The 13,088-nt window shown below is 43.4% G+C and overlaps 1 protein-coding gene across 1 annotated transcript; it reads right to left on the minus strand.

Moving 5' to 3' along the window:
- Positions 1-4,291: 4,291 nt before the first annotated feature.
- LOC139424664 (probable ATP-dependent RNA helicase DDX5) lies at positions 4,292-11,845 on the minus strand. Its single transcript, XM_071176719.1, has 13 exons — positions 11,618-11,845; positions 10,204-10,381; positions 10,001-10,097; positions 9,769-9,902; positions 9,611-9,676; positions 9,374-9,515; positions 9,096-9,256; positions 8,445-8,617; positions 8,174-8,284; positions 8,020-8,081; positions 7,035-7,094; positions 5,327-5,548; positions 4,292-5,091 (listed from the first exon to the last, which is right to left on the minus strand). The coding sequence occupies exons 1-13, from the start codon at positions 11,656-11,658 to the stop codon at positions 4,649-4,651; spliced, it is 1,890 nt and encodes a 629-aa protein (XP_071032820.1). The 5' UTR covers positions 11,659-11,845; the 3' UTR covers positions 4,292-4,648.
- Positions 11,846-13,088: the final 1,243 nt, after the last annotated feature.

Here is a 13,088-nt window from a genome sequence, read left to right on the forward strand (position 1 = left end):
GGGATCTTCTCAGGATCCCTCACCCTTGAATCATCCTCTACTTTCTTCACTACCTCAGCATACCACACTTTCTGCAATACTCTGACTCTAGCCACCTCAACCTCCCTCTCTCGCACCCCCACCCCTACAGTTAACACACAAAATGTTATCCACCAAAATGACACAATCCTCCATCCCATGCCCTCCTGCACACTTCCCAAATCTTGGAATCTCCCTCCTTCAAACTGCTGCAACATGACCATAAACATTGCACCTGAAAAACCGCAGTGGATTCGGCACAAAAGCTCTAACAGGATAACTGATATATCCTAACATGGCTTTGTTAGGAGCACCCCCCGATCCACATCGAGGGGCCGTAGTGGAGAAGGTGTAAAGTTTTAAGTTCCTCGGCGTACACATCACAGATAAACTGAAATGGTCCACCCACACAGACAGTGTGGTGAAGAAGGTGCAACAGGGCCTCTTCAACCTCGGGAGGCTGAAGAAATTTGGCTTGTCACCTAAAACCCTCACTAACTTTTACAGATGCACAATTGAGAGCAATCTGTCAGGCTGTATCACCGCCTGGTACGGCAACTGCACCGCCATTAACCGCAAGGCTTTCCAGGGGGTGGTGCTGTCTGCACATGCATCACCGGGGGAAAACGACCTGCCCTCCAAGACACCTACAGCCCCGATATCACAGGAAGGCCAAAAAGATCATCAAGGACAACAACCACCCGAACCACTGCCTGTTCACCCCACTAACATCCAGAAGATGAGGTCAGTACAGGTGCATCAAAGCTGAGACCAAGAGACTGAAAAACAGTTTCTTTCTCATGGCCATCAGACTGTTAAACAGCCATCACTAACTCAGAGAGGCTGCCGCCTACAGAGACTCAAATCACTGGCCACTTTAATAAATGGATCACTAGTCACTTTAAACAATGCCACTTTAATAATGTTAACATATCTTACATTACTCATCCCATATGTATATGCTGTACCTTAAACCATCTATTGCACCTTGCCTATGCCGCTCGGCCATCGCTCATCCATATATTTATACGTACATATTCTTATTCCATCCCTTTAGATTTGTGTGTATTAGGTAGTTGTTGGGGAATTGTTAGATTACTTGTTAGATATTATTGCACTGTCAAAACTAGAAGCACAAGCATTTCGCTACACTCACGATAACATCTGCTAACCATGTGTATGTGACCAATAAAAAGTCATTTGATTTGATTTAAAGACTGACTCAAAACTCAGGATTGACAGTGACTCCTCTGCTTCACCACTGGTACTGCGTCGCACCAAACGGCGGGCTACACAAACAGCAGGAATCTTCAACTTCAATTGCCCCACCTCCACACTTAACACTTCACCAGAAATCAATTCTTACAACAGTGCCCTGTTCCTAAGAGCAAAGCAAGAAACAGATCTTGACCCAAGTTAGGTAACACAGAGCGCCCGCTCCCTCTGGTCAGAAGAAACACAAACAAATATCACAAGTCCACCATGGGTTACCTTAACTGATTCAACGGCACCCAACTCCTTTCTCACCCACCCTGAAACAACAAATGGATCTGCCAAAAGGCAAGGATCCACTTTCTCCAAAAAGGTCACTCCTACTGGATCAGACTCTTCTTTATCATGTCCATTGATACCAGGCTCGGGCGCCAAGCTTTTCACCACACCTTCCACCTCACTTAACTCGCCCTCATTCACTTCCATTTTCCCTCCAAAACTCAGTCTGACACCTAACTGGTGTGGCATAATAAGAAGTTGATTAAACAGCATGATCATTACACAGGTGCACCTTGTGCGGGGGGCAATAAAAGGCCACTAAAATGTGCAGTTTTGTCACACAATGCCACAGGTGTCTCTAGTAGTTTTGAGGAGCGTGCAATTGGCATGCTGACTGCAGGAATGTCCACCAGAGTTGTTGCCTGAGAAATAAATGTTAATTTCTCTACCATAAGCTGCCTCCAATGTCGTTTTAGAGATTTTGGAAGTACTTCCAACCGGCCTCACAACCGCAGACCATGTGTAACCACGCCAGCCCAGGGCCTCCACATCTGGCTTCTTCACCTGGGGGATCGTCTGAGACCAGTCACCAGGACAGCTGATGAAACTGGGTTTGCACAGCCAAAGAATTTCTGCACAAACTGTCAGAAAATGTCTCAGGGAAACGAATCTGTGTGCTCATCGTCCTCACCAGGGTCTTGACCTGACTGCAGTTCAGCGTCGTAACCAACTTCAGTGGGCAAATGGTCACCTAAGATGGCCACTGGCATGCTGGAGAAGTGTGCTCTTCAAGGATTAATCCGTTTCAACTGTACCGGGCAGATGGCAGACAGTGTGTATTGCGTCGTGTGGGCGAGCAGTTTGCTGATGTCAACGTTGTGAACAGAGTGCCCCATGGTGGCGGTGGGGTTATGGTACGGGTAGACATAAGTTACAGACAACGATCACAATTGCATGTGTTATATCTGGAGTATTTATCCTGTCTTATCCGGTGTCCTTGTGTGAATTTATGTATGCTATCTCTAATTATCTTTCTCTTCTCTCAGAGGACCTGACCTGATGACTCCTTGCTGTCCCCAGTCCACCTCGTCGTGCTGCTGCTCCAGTTTCAACTGTTCTGCCTGCAGCTATGGAACCCTGACCTGTTTACCGGACGTGCTACCTTGTCCCGGACCTGATGTTTTCAACTCGCTCTCTCTACCGCACCTGCTGTCTCTAACTCTGAATGATCAGCTATGAAAAGCCAACTGACATTTACTCCTGAGGTGCTGACCTTTTTAATTGTATTTATTTATTTATTAACAACAAATCAATACATAAAGCACATGAGGGAACATAAGCATACAAAGATTACAGACAATGGACAATCTAGCTAGGGGGTACAATATCACATTACAATTACACAAGGACCTTAAGGGACATACATATACTTACAATTTTTAGTAGACCATTTAACCGTCTTAAAAACTGTGGCAAGACATCAGTAGGTTTATAATTGAACACATTTATGAAGATCTTACACTATTGTGGAGAGATGTACTGTTTGGATTCATTACATACAATAGAAATACGCCAAAACATTCTGTAATTCATTTCATTATTCTTTTGGACAAATTTCATATACACAAATGTACATTTACAAACAGAAAACCACATTTTCGTACCCTGAGGTGCTGACCTGTTGCACCCTCAACACCCTCTGACGTCACCGATTGAAACGCCATTAGCGCGCACCACCGCTAACTAGCTAGCCATTTCACATCGGTTACAAGCGCATACAAAAATAATAGAGGTGTTCAATACAACATCCAATGATAGTTACCTTGGAAAAGACTGTCTCGATTAAGGGGCTGTAGCTTCTGAATAAGTTGGTCCTGGCTTAGCTCTCTGGGAAAGTATTTGACGTAGGTTCTCGGTGTCAACAACTCAATTGTCCATCCCTCTCAGTAGTTCTGTCCTTACTTATGTGTAGAGTGCTTATCCCGAACACCTCTGCCCTGCACCCTATCAGAGTTCCACCATTGTTCAATAATGTTATTTTTAAGTTCCATACCAAGTGGTCCATAGCCACAGTTGGTTCCACGCTGAAAATAATCTTTATGAAGTTGGCCAGAAGCTATGTAATAAAAGTTACCTGTCAGTGCATAGCTGCATCAGTGTTTTGGTGTGGTCAGAGTCCTCAGCGACAGACCTGGCATAAGATGCAGTACTGAAGCGTAAAATCCATCTTGCAGCATAGTGACGTTTTTGGTATATTCTCACATCTCCAGATGAGTCGTCTAACACAGTAAATGAGCATGTTTAGTGGTCACTCATTTCGTTGTTAAGCATGCGTCAAGCTGAAATTAAACTAGCAATGCATTGTGTGAGGTCTCAAATTTTAGGAGTCATTCCTAGGCTGAAATCACGTTAGAAAATTGACATTTGAAAGTTAATGCACTTAAACGAGTAGTTTTGGCAAAGCCTGACAACGTAATGTAATAAAAAGTAACATATATACACACACGTCTATATCTAAAATAATTGCAACCATGTGAAATGCGTGGACTGGGAGCACCCGGAAGTAAAGCTGGCTATGTCACTTCCGTATGGACAAGAAAAAAATGATACAAGTCTTCATCCATTATCTTACGTTCTTTTACCTCCTAACGATTATACTTGTGCAATTAGGAATGTTTGCTATAATAATTATTTTGTGTCCTGATGTAATTGTTTTAATTGAATATCCACTAAGATAAACTGCTGGATGAGTAATCAGAATAGAACAATGAACCACCACAACTTCAATTGAATTGTTTTATTTGAAGGCCCATGCATGACCCCCAGGTAAGATCTTAACATATCACTTTAAAACATACCACTAACTCAAAATCTGCATTACTTAGTAAAAATAAATTACTGAGGAATGTAACAAATAAAAACAGTCAAGGAGAGGTGCACCAGTTAAAGATGCACTTCAACAGCCCCCATTGGGACTCATTTCAATGCTTGGGGTTACTGAAGAATTCCAACCCTGCTGTAAGCAAAAAAAAAAGTTAAACAGTACAAAGGATAATAATATTCATATAAGATTTAAAAGACAAGAGGGGAAAAAGGGTGGTTTCGTTGTGAATTGTGCGCACAATCTACACCTAGTCAGTTACTGTGGGAAAGGAGGAGGCATAGAGTAGGGTACCATGGGTGGGGGTTGTTGGGGCTGCTGTGCCTGTGGGTTAAAGGGAAACGGTGGGCGACCCATGCCGTTTTGGGTGGCCGCCTGTGCGGCTCCAAACTGTGGAGGGGCCTGGAAGTTCTGGCCACCGAATGCACCCACCTGATTGGTGGCGCCGAAGCTAGCCTGTCCGTTGCTGCTGTAGCTGTTGCCGTAGCTACCGCCAGAGCTAGCGCCCTTGTTATAGGTGCTACCCCCGTAGCCCCCTCCGTTTTGGGTTTTTGCGCCAAAGGCACTCTTTGGTCCCCCACCGAACCCCCTGTCGCTATCCTTGTCCCTGTAACCACCACCACCACCACCGTAACTCCTTCCCCCAGAATACCTATCTCGTCGGTCATCCCTAAAGCCACCTCTTCCCCCCCCTCCACGACCTGGAAAACAAGACAAAAGAGACAGGGCAGTGATGAGACTGATAGCAGTGATGGGTGGCGTGAAGACATTTAAACTAAAATGATAGTTGACAAATATGGTGAGAACAAGGTGGGTCATCTTGGTATTTATTATTATTTTTTTAAGAACCTCTGCCCCAAAACCCTTCAAATAGATATCTTATGTCTGCAGATGTAACCACAGCCTTGTTCGCATCTCACCCGCCATAGGAATTACCTCCTCTGGCCTCCGCCATCTGGAGAAGCTTGGGGTTGATAGCCTGGTTAGCTTCGCGGAGCACAGCTATGAGATCACTGGCCTGTTTCATGTTGTTGGGGGTGAAGAAGGTGTAGGCGGTGCCCGTTTTTTGACTGCGGGCCGTGCGTCCAATGCGGTGGATATAGTCCTCAGAGGAGTTAGGATAGTCATAATTTATGACAAATTTCACATCCTCCACATCTGTAAAGTGTTGCAGTGTGGCAAAAAGGACGCCATACAGGATTTTGCACACCACAACAGCCAGACCAAAGGACAAGGTTAGCATATAGAATGGAGAGCTAAAAGGTTCCAGACTGGAGACTTAACTGAGCTGCAAAGAACAGGGTTAACCAACACAATCCAAGAAAAACGTTCTACTCCATGGGAATACTACTGTGGGAAGAGAGAAACGAGATGCACACTCCATTTGCTTACCATATCAAAAAATCCTATGGCATTCTCCCTCCCTTTTTTAACCAGGGGAGGAAAAGAACTGGATTTGAAGTCTTACCATTAAGGAGTATGCATTCACTAGTCCTTTCCCAATGCAGCGAACTCCCTCACAAATTGTCAAGTGACATCCAGGAGCTTCTACGCAGTAGGGCCGCTATGTGCACTGTTGCCTCCTCGTGTGCCAATATAGGACCTTTCAGTTGGTATGGGTTCTGAAGGTCCTTTTTCCCAGTACACACTCATGAGAAGCTTGCTAATAAAGGCCTCACTGCACGTCTTGCCAAGACCGAATAGACCAAGTACTAATTTGAGGGGGGACCCAAAAAAGGCAAAAATGAAAAAGGCCCAAGTATTGACCCCTGTGGTGCCCCTCAGAGAGCATAGAGCACCCCGCCCCCATCAGTCTCGTCGAGGCAAGATCTTCCCAGAAGCCAGTGTTCGTTCACTTGAGAAAATGTCTCTCGTTGGCAGGTCTCGACATGACTTTTAAAAAGCAGGCGAGGGAGGAACTTTGGTTTTTGAAGCTCTTCTATTTCACTTTCTCTAGATGTTCCCATAGCCCCTTAAACACATGTGCCAGATTCTCATCAATTTCGATTCGACAACAGTAAGTTGAAAACTGCTCTCTCCATTTCAAGAAAACCAGTGCTTTGAGTGAGGGAGAAAAAAATATGTAGCAATGGAAAGCTGTGACATTTGCAAAACACCCATGCTTTTTTTCGGGGACAAGCTCCGTAACTAACAGAATCGCTCCAAATCTCAAACAGTGACTTGCAATACAGTGCCCTCTACAAAACGCATGCAAGGCAAATGGTCACGTCAAGGGTTTGTTTTTGTGTGTGTAACGTTTGAGTTGGAAACGTCTCGACGAAGGCATTTGTCAGGTAAAATCCATGGACAGAGAACAAATAATGTCAAGTATAAAAAATAAAAAAAGATATCAGAAACGAGGCTTAGCCACACTGCCTTTTGACTTGAGGATTACTGGCACACAGAGCTTTCACCTCTCTAGGCCCACTGGGTGGCAGCCAGTGGGGCAACTTCATTTCCAATATGTCCTCCTTCCCCCTCGAGGCCTGGAACTTGTCATGCCTAGGCCCTGCCACAAAGACTGCACCTTTAGGTGAGAAAAACTCAGAAAATGCATAGAAGTTAAAGAAAGCCAAAACCACTTTCTTTAAAAGTGAAAATATTGAGGAAAACAACCAGAGGGTTTAACCAAAGCCATACTGACCTAGACCGCGGGAGGCCACATCGGTGGCAATGAGGATGGGGGCCTTGCCGTATTTGAACTCTGTGGAAAAATATTTCAGTTAAATATGGCTGGGGCAGTATTGAGTAGCTTGGATGAATAAGGTGCCCAGAGTAAACTGTCTTCTACTCAGGCCCAGTTGCTAATATATGCATATTATTAGTAGATTTGGATAGAAAACACGTTTCTAAAACTGTCTGAATGATATCTGTGAGTATAACAGAATTCACATGGCAGGCAAAAACCTGCGAAAAAAATCCAACCAGTAAGTGGGAAATCTGAGGATTGTAGTTTTTCAACTCTTTGCCTATCAAACACAGTGTCTATGGGGTCAAATTTCACTTCCTAAGGCTTCCAATAGATGTCAACAGTCTTTAGAACTTTGTTTGATGCTTCTACTGTGAAGTGGGGGCGAATGAGAGGGGAATGAGTCAGAGGTCTGCCAGAGAGACATGAGCTGACCAAGCGCATTCACATGATAGTTAACTTGAGTTCCATTATATCTACAAAGGAATTCTCCAGTTGGAACATTATTTTAGATTTATGTTAAAAACATCCTAAAGATTGTCAAACGGTGTATAGAATCATGTTTCTACGGACTGTAGCGGAACTTTTGGACTTTTCATCTGGACCTAGTGATCGCGCGTCATGAGTTTGGATTACTGGGCTAAACGCGAACAAAAAGGAGGTATTTGGACATAAATTATGGACATTATCGAACAAAACAAAAATTTATTGTGGAACTGGGATTCCTCGGAGTGCATTCTGATGAAGATCAAAGGTAAGTGAATATTTGTAATGCTATTTCTGACTTCTGTTGACAACACAACATGGCGGATATCTGTTTGGGTTGTTTTGGTCTCTGAGCTCTGTAGTCAGATTATTGCATGGAAATTTGACACAGCGGTTGCATTAAACGAGTCCATAACATTGCCGTGACAAAGAAATAAATATATTTCCGACATACCATTGAGAACCCAGTCCCTCTCCTGCTGGCTCTTGTCTCCGTGGATACCCATTGCTGGCCAGCTGTAACAGACAAACATGGACATCAGAGGCATGACTCATTACAAGGAGAATGATGTTCCAGTTAAATGAGACACTATTGCGATGACCCTTACCCATCCCGTCTCATCCTCCTGGTGAGCTCATCGCAGCGTCTCTTGGTCTCGGTAAATATGATGGTCTTGTTCTCCTTCTCGCTCATGATCTCTTCCAGCAGCCGGAGGAGCCTTAGGTGGAAAGACAAGAGACTGGGTTCAAATTGGCATGACTCACTTTATCCTGGACAAATTAATGACCAATTGAAGAGTTCTTCCGTTTGAATTCCTTCAATTATGAAGCAGTGTAAATGTGACGTTTGGCTTTGCGGAGGAGGAATGTGTCACTCACTTGTCATCCTTCTCTCCGTCGTTGCACACGTCCACTATCTGCAGGATGTTGTGATTGGCGCTGAGCTGCAAAGCACCCACGTTGATCTGGACATACTGCTTTAGGAAGTCCTCAGCCAGCTGACGCACCTCCTTGGGCCAGGTGGCACTCCACATGAGGGTCTGACGATCCGGCTGAGAGAAGAACAGAGAAAACAGATGACTTGGTATTTCATCAAATCCTTCAAGCAGTCTAATGGATGATCCTACAGGAAAACCAAATCAAATTTTATTTGTCACATGCGCCAAATACAACAGGTGTAGGTTTTACTGTGAAATGCTCACTTACAAGCACTTAACCAACAATGCAGTTCAAGAAATAGAGTGAATAAAATATTTAATAAATTAGCTAAAGTAAAACATTTATAAAAAGTTACAGTAAAATAAACAATACTAAGGCTATATACAGGGGGTAGCGGTATTGAGTCAATGTGCAAGGGGTACTGGTTAGTCAAGGTATGCAGACTCTGCAATGATTTGTCAAAGTCCAATGGGAATTCTGCCAATTGAAATGAGCTGCAAGTATTGAGCAAGTCTGCAAATCATTGCGGGAATGAGCCTTTATACTGAAGAACTCTCGCCAAAGGAATTGCGTTGAGTCAAAGCCACATACTCTAATTTGGTCCACAATTTTGCGGATTTGGGGCTCGAAGCCCATGTCCAGCATACGGTCAGCCTCATCCAGCACAAGGTAGGTACACCTGCGAAGGTTGGTCTTCCCAGCCTCCAGGAAGTCAATGAGACGCCCTGGGGTGGCAATACAGATCTCAACACCTGGGGGGAAACAGACAACACTCACTCAGATGTCTGCCTCTGTCACCAAAATTATTTAATACTGAACCAACGTACTGAGAAAACAAATGATCGAAAAACAAAGTGGTGGATAGATACCTCGCTCAAGGTCCCGAATCTGGGGTCCTTTGGGGGCTCCACCATAGACGCAGACTGACTTCAGACGGGAGGCCCTGCCGTACTCAGCGGCAACCTGCTGCACCTGCTGGGCCAGCTCACGGGTCGGGGCCAGCACCAAACACTGAGCGACAAAGATAGAGACAAGTGTTATTCAGCGGGAATTATCCTGTAAAAACTAAGGATGTTCTCTAGTCAAGAGGCTTATGGTGTACTTACTATAGGTCCGTCTCCGTGCTCCAAGAATGGCTGGTGTTGAATGTGCACGATTGCAGGCAGCAGATACTGAGGAGGGGGGGGGGATTGAGCACGGTTCAGCTGCACAAATATGTACCAGAAAGGTGCTACCAAGAGTAGTTTTAAATCAATGTACTTACAGCAAGGGTTTTACCAGAGCCTGTCTGGGCAATGCCGACCATGTCTTTCCCACTGAGGGCCAGGGGCCAGCCCTGAGCCTGGATAGGAGTTGGCTCAGCCCATCCTTGTTTGGCAATCACATCCATCACATAATCTGAAAAATACAAAGTTCGATTACATATGAGATTCAATTCCACCATCTTATACAACCAGCTTGTTCTTAAGCAAAGTTGGAAGACAGGTTTTACTCACTTGGAAAATTGGCCTCATGAAACTTCATCATTGGCTTGGGGCAGTCTCTGCCTTTCACTGTTACTTCTTTACTTCTCAGGTAGTTCTCCACCTCTTGCTGCAATTGGACACATAAAAGGTTGTTCATTGGCAAAGACCATTTGAATCAAAAGGTGAAGACCACACACTCAAATCACATGGAAAGAACTGCCTGGGTCACTTACAGGTGGTCTGCGGGTCACATCCGGGTGCTCCTGGTAGAAGTTCTTCTCAAACTTTGGGAGCTCATCCATGTTCCAGTGTTTTTTACGCAGTCTTTCGCCTGGGTTGCCAAATTTCCCCTGTGGGGGTCCACCCCTACTGCCACCACCGCCGCCTCCAAAACGAGGTGCACCTCCATACCTGAAATAGTAAGGGGAACAACCTAATATTAGATGACTGAGCATACAGTGGATGCGGTGTTGAAGTCAGATAGTTATGCCAGCTACATTGCAGAGCTGAAACCCCACATTCCCCTACGAGTTTGCATGGCTTGATGAGTACTACAACAGCTAACGTTACCTTGATAAAAGTTAGGTTCCTTTAGTCTAATATTTGGCTAACGTTACTCCTTAGTGTATATTTATGGGCAAATTGGCTCTGGAAGCCAAGCACTCCATCTAAACGTGAATTGGTTAAAGAAACAAATCCACCTACTTTAATATCACAGTATATTTTCCTTTTGTGAAATTATTTTAACTGTAAACCGTTGCAGCCTACAGTATTTTTTTTAGCGACAACACGTTTGTGACGTCAGTCTTCCGTTTACACAGGTGCCTGAGACGCAGATAGCTAATTAGTGCAGGTAGTCCACACCCCCTCTTCCGTAAACAAGCACTGTAACATGGCCGTGTGGGAACCCTAACCCAATAAATATGTGTATCAATTTCGCCGATATTAAAGATAAGGTCCTTATGCTTCCAAACCCGTACCGCAATCGATGCGTGTTTATGTTCAGACCGAGCGTCGTGGCTCTTATCTTAACACTCCCCTACAGAACAACGCCTTCATTTAATGATTTGTGTAATGAACTGAAAGCCACGAACAAGGGCTTACACATGCAAAGACGTGGTAGGTCTAACTACATTAGTTTCTGCGTCATGTTTGAACCAGTTTAGCTGCCATTTTAATTCCGGCCGGTAGAGGAACAAAGGGAACCGGCCGGCATTTTGATTCGAAACAATTTGCCACATTTAAGATTAGCAAACATTCCAAGGTTCTTACCTAACCAACATCACATACTATATTTTATGCGCCGATGTGCAAGCGTAGTGGATATCGTTATTATATCAAATATAGCACAGGCCTCTGAGAATCTCCCATTGCTAACGTGCGTTATACATAGTTAACAAATGTTAACGTTAGGTGCCAGCTAAACATTTGCCCGACCTGCTTGTTACATCAATTAGATCAGGCAAAATGTTATTTAACAATTGATTAGGGTTCGAAGAAGTCGCATTAACATTGCGCATCTAGCCAAAGCCAATGGCAGGGATAAACAAAACGTAACTAGCTAGCTACAGTACCGTGTTAAAACTAACCATCGCACCGTCTTTTCCTAGCTAACGACGTTAGCTAAACAGACTCGCGTTTACTTACCCCCTGTCTCTGCCACGATCTCTGTCGGAAAATCCGGGCATGATTAAGCAGTGTATGAAAGTAACAGACTGTATCTACGTCTATATCTCTAAACCAATCTATGATAAATACAAGTGGGTAATCTACAAGTGCGACACACGAAAATAGAAATACCGGGGACACAAATGTCAGTCAAACGGTGTACTAGCTCATAACACATTGGAACATATCAACGCGCCTGTGTCTGGTACTACTTTTTCTCCTTATTTGGTCACGGAAGTTAGTTGATTGGCAGTTTGTGACATGTTATTAACCAATTTTTACAGTAACCTTCATTACTTGAGCCAAATTAAGTACTGATGTATTAACTTATTCAACATGGACAACTTATAAATCATTTAAAAAATGAATGCAGGTAGTAGACGCAAAATTGTGTTTACACAGGAACGTTACTTCTACTCAATAGTCTACTGAAAGAAGCAACAATACAATTTCCCCCAAAATTGACGAGAACCAAATATGTACAAAAGCAAATATTGATCACCCCCAACGTTTGCAATGAACACCCATCTTCAAATCAAATGTGACCAATGTTTATTTTAATGCAGTCAACATATAATGGATACCAAAGACAGGCAGAAACTGCTTCTCTAATAGAAAACCCAGATCCCACTTGTTGGCGACGTTAAGGCGACTTTGGCTAGCTAAACTCATGCGCAGAAACACACGTCATCGTTTTAACGGACTGCGCATGTGCAGGCAGTCAACTCGAAAGGCACTCCTTCCATATACAATGTTTGTTTTACGAAAATGAAAAAGTGTCTTTCAAGAGGTTGGAGTAATAACTACTTAAGACATTGGCTCGAATCTAGATTATGCCTTTATTTCTAGAAAAATAACAACTAAGGAATCATTTTTCATAGACCCAGGTTTATTCGACAAAAGCAATGTTGCCCTCCCCCAAAAAATGTGCAACCTGTAATTGAAACTGTTGCGGTGGTACAATGATTCTCTACAATGACTGCTTGTTTTGTCACATAAATTGAAATAAGGCGAACTATTAGAATTTAAAATGCACCCTAGCAGGCAATGTTTCTTTTTTGGAAAAGTTACCACATTTCCTTTAAAAACAGCTCATATATATTTTTGTACATCAATTTATACACATAAAAACGGCATTTGAATAGTACATTTAAATTTGTTTAAAAAAAGTACATGTTAAAAACAATAGAAACAACCATGAATAAAATTACTTTTCCTTGTAAAAACATCAAATTTGTAAAAGCCATTTAAACTGTGAACAAATGATTTAACAAAAGTAAAATATTTTTAAGACATGAAAACATCTCTTCTTTTTAAAGTTACTTTGTTAGCAGACAATTGTCGCTATTGTCTGAATATCGACAAAAACAATCCCTGAAGTGGAGAAGTAAATGACTTCTCAAACTCCCAAACCCAGTCCTGTTCTGCTTTTCTAGCCATCCCAGAAGTC

This window comes from Oncorhynchus clarkii, chromosome 13 (assembly GCF_045791955.1).
Source record: "Oncorhynchus clarkii lewisi isolate Uvic-CL-2024 chromosome 13, UVic_Ocla_1.0, whole genome shotgun sequence".
Classification (NCBI taxonomy): Eukaryota; Metazoa; Chordata; class Actinopteri; order Salmoniformes; family Salmonidae; genus Oncorhynchus; species Oncorhynchus clarkii.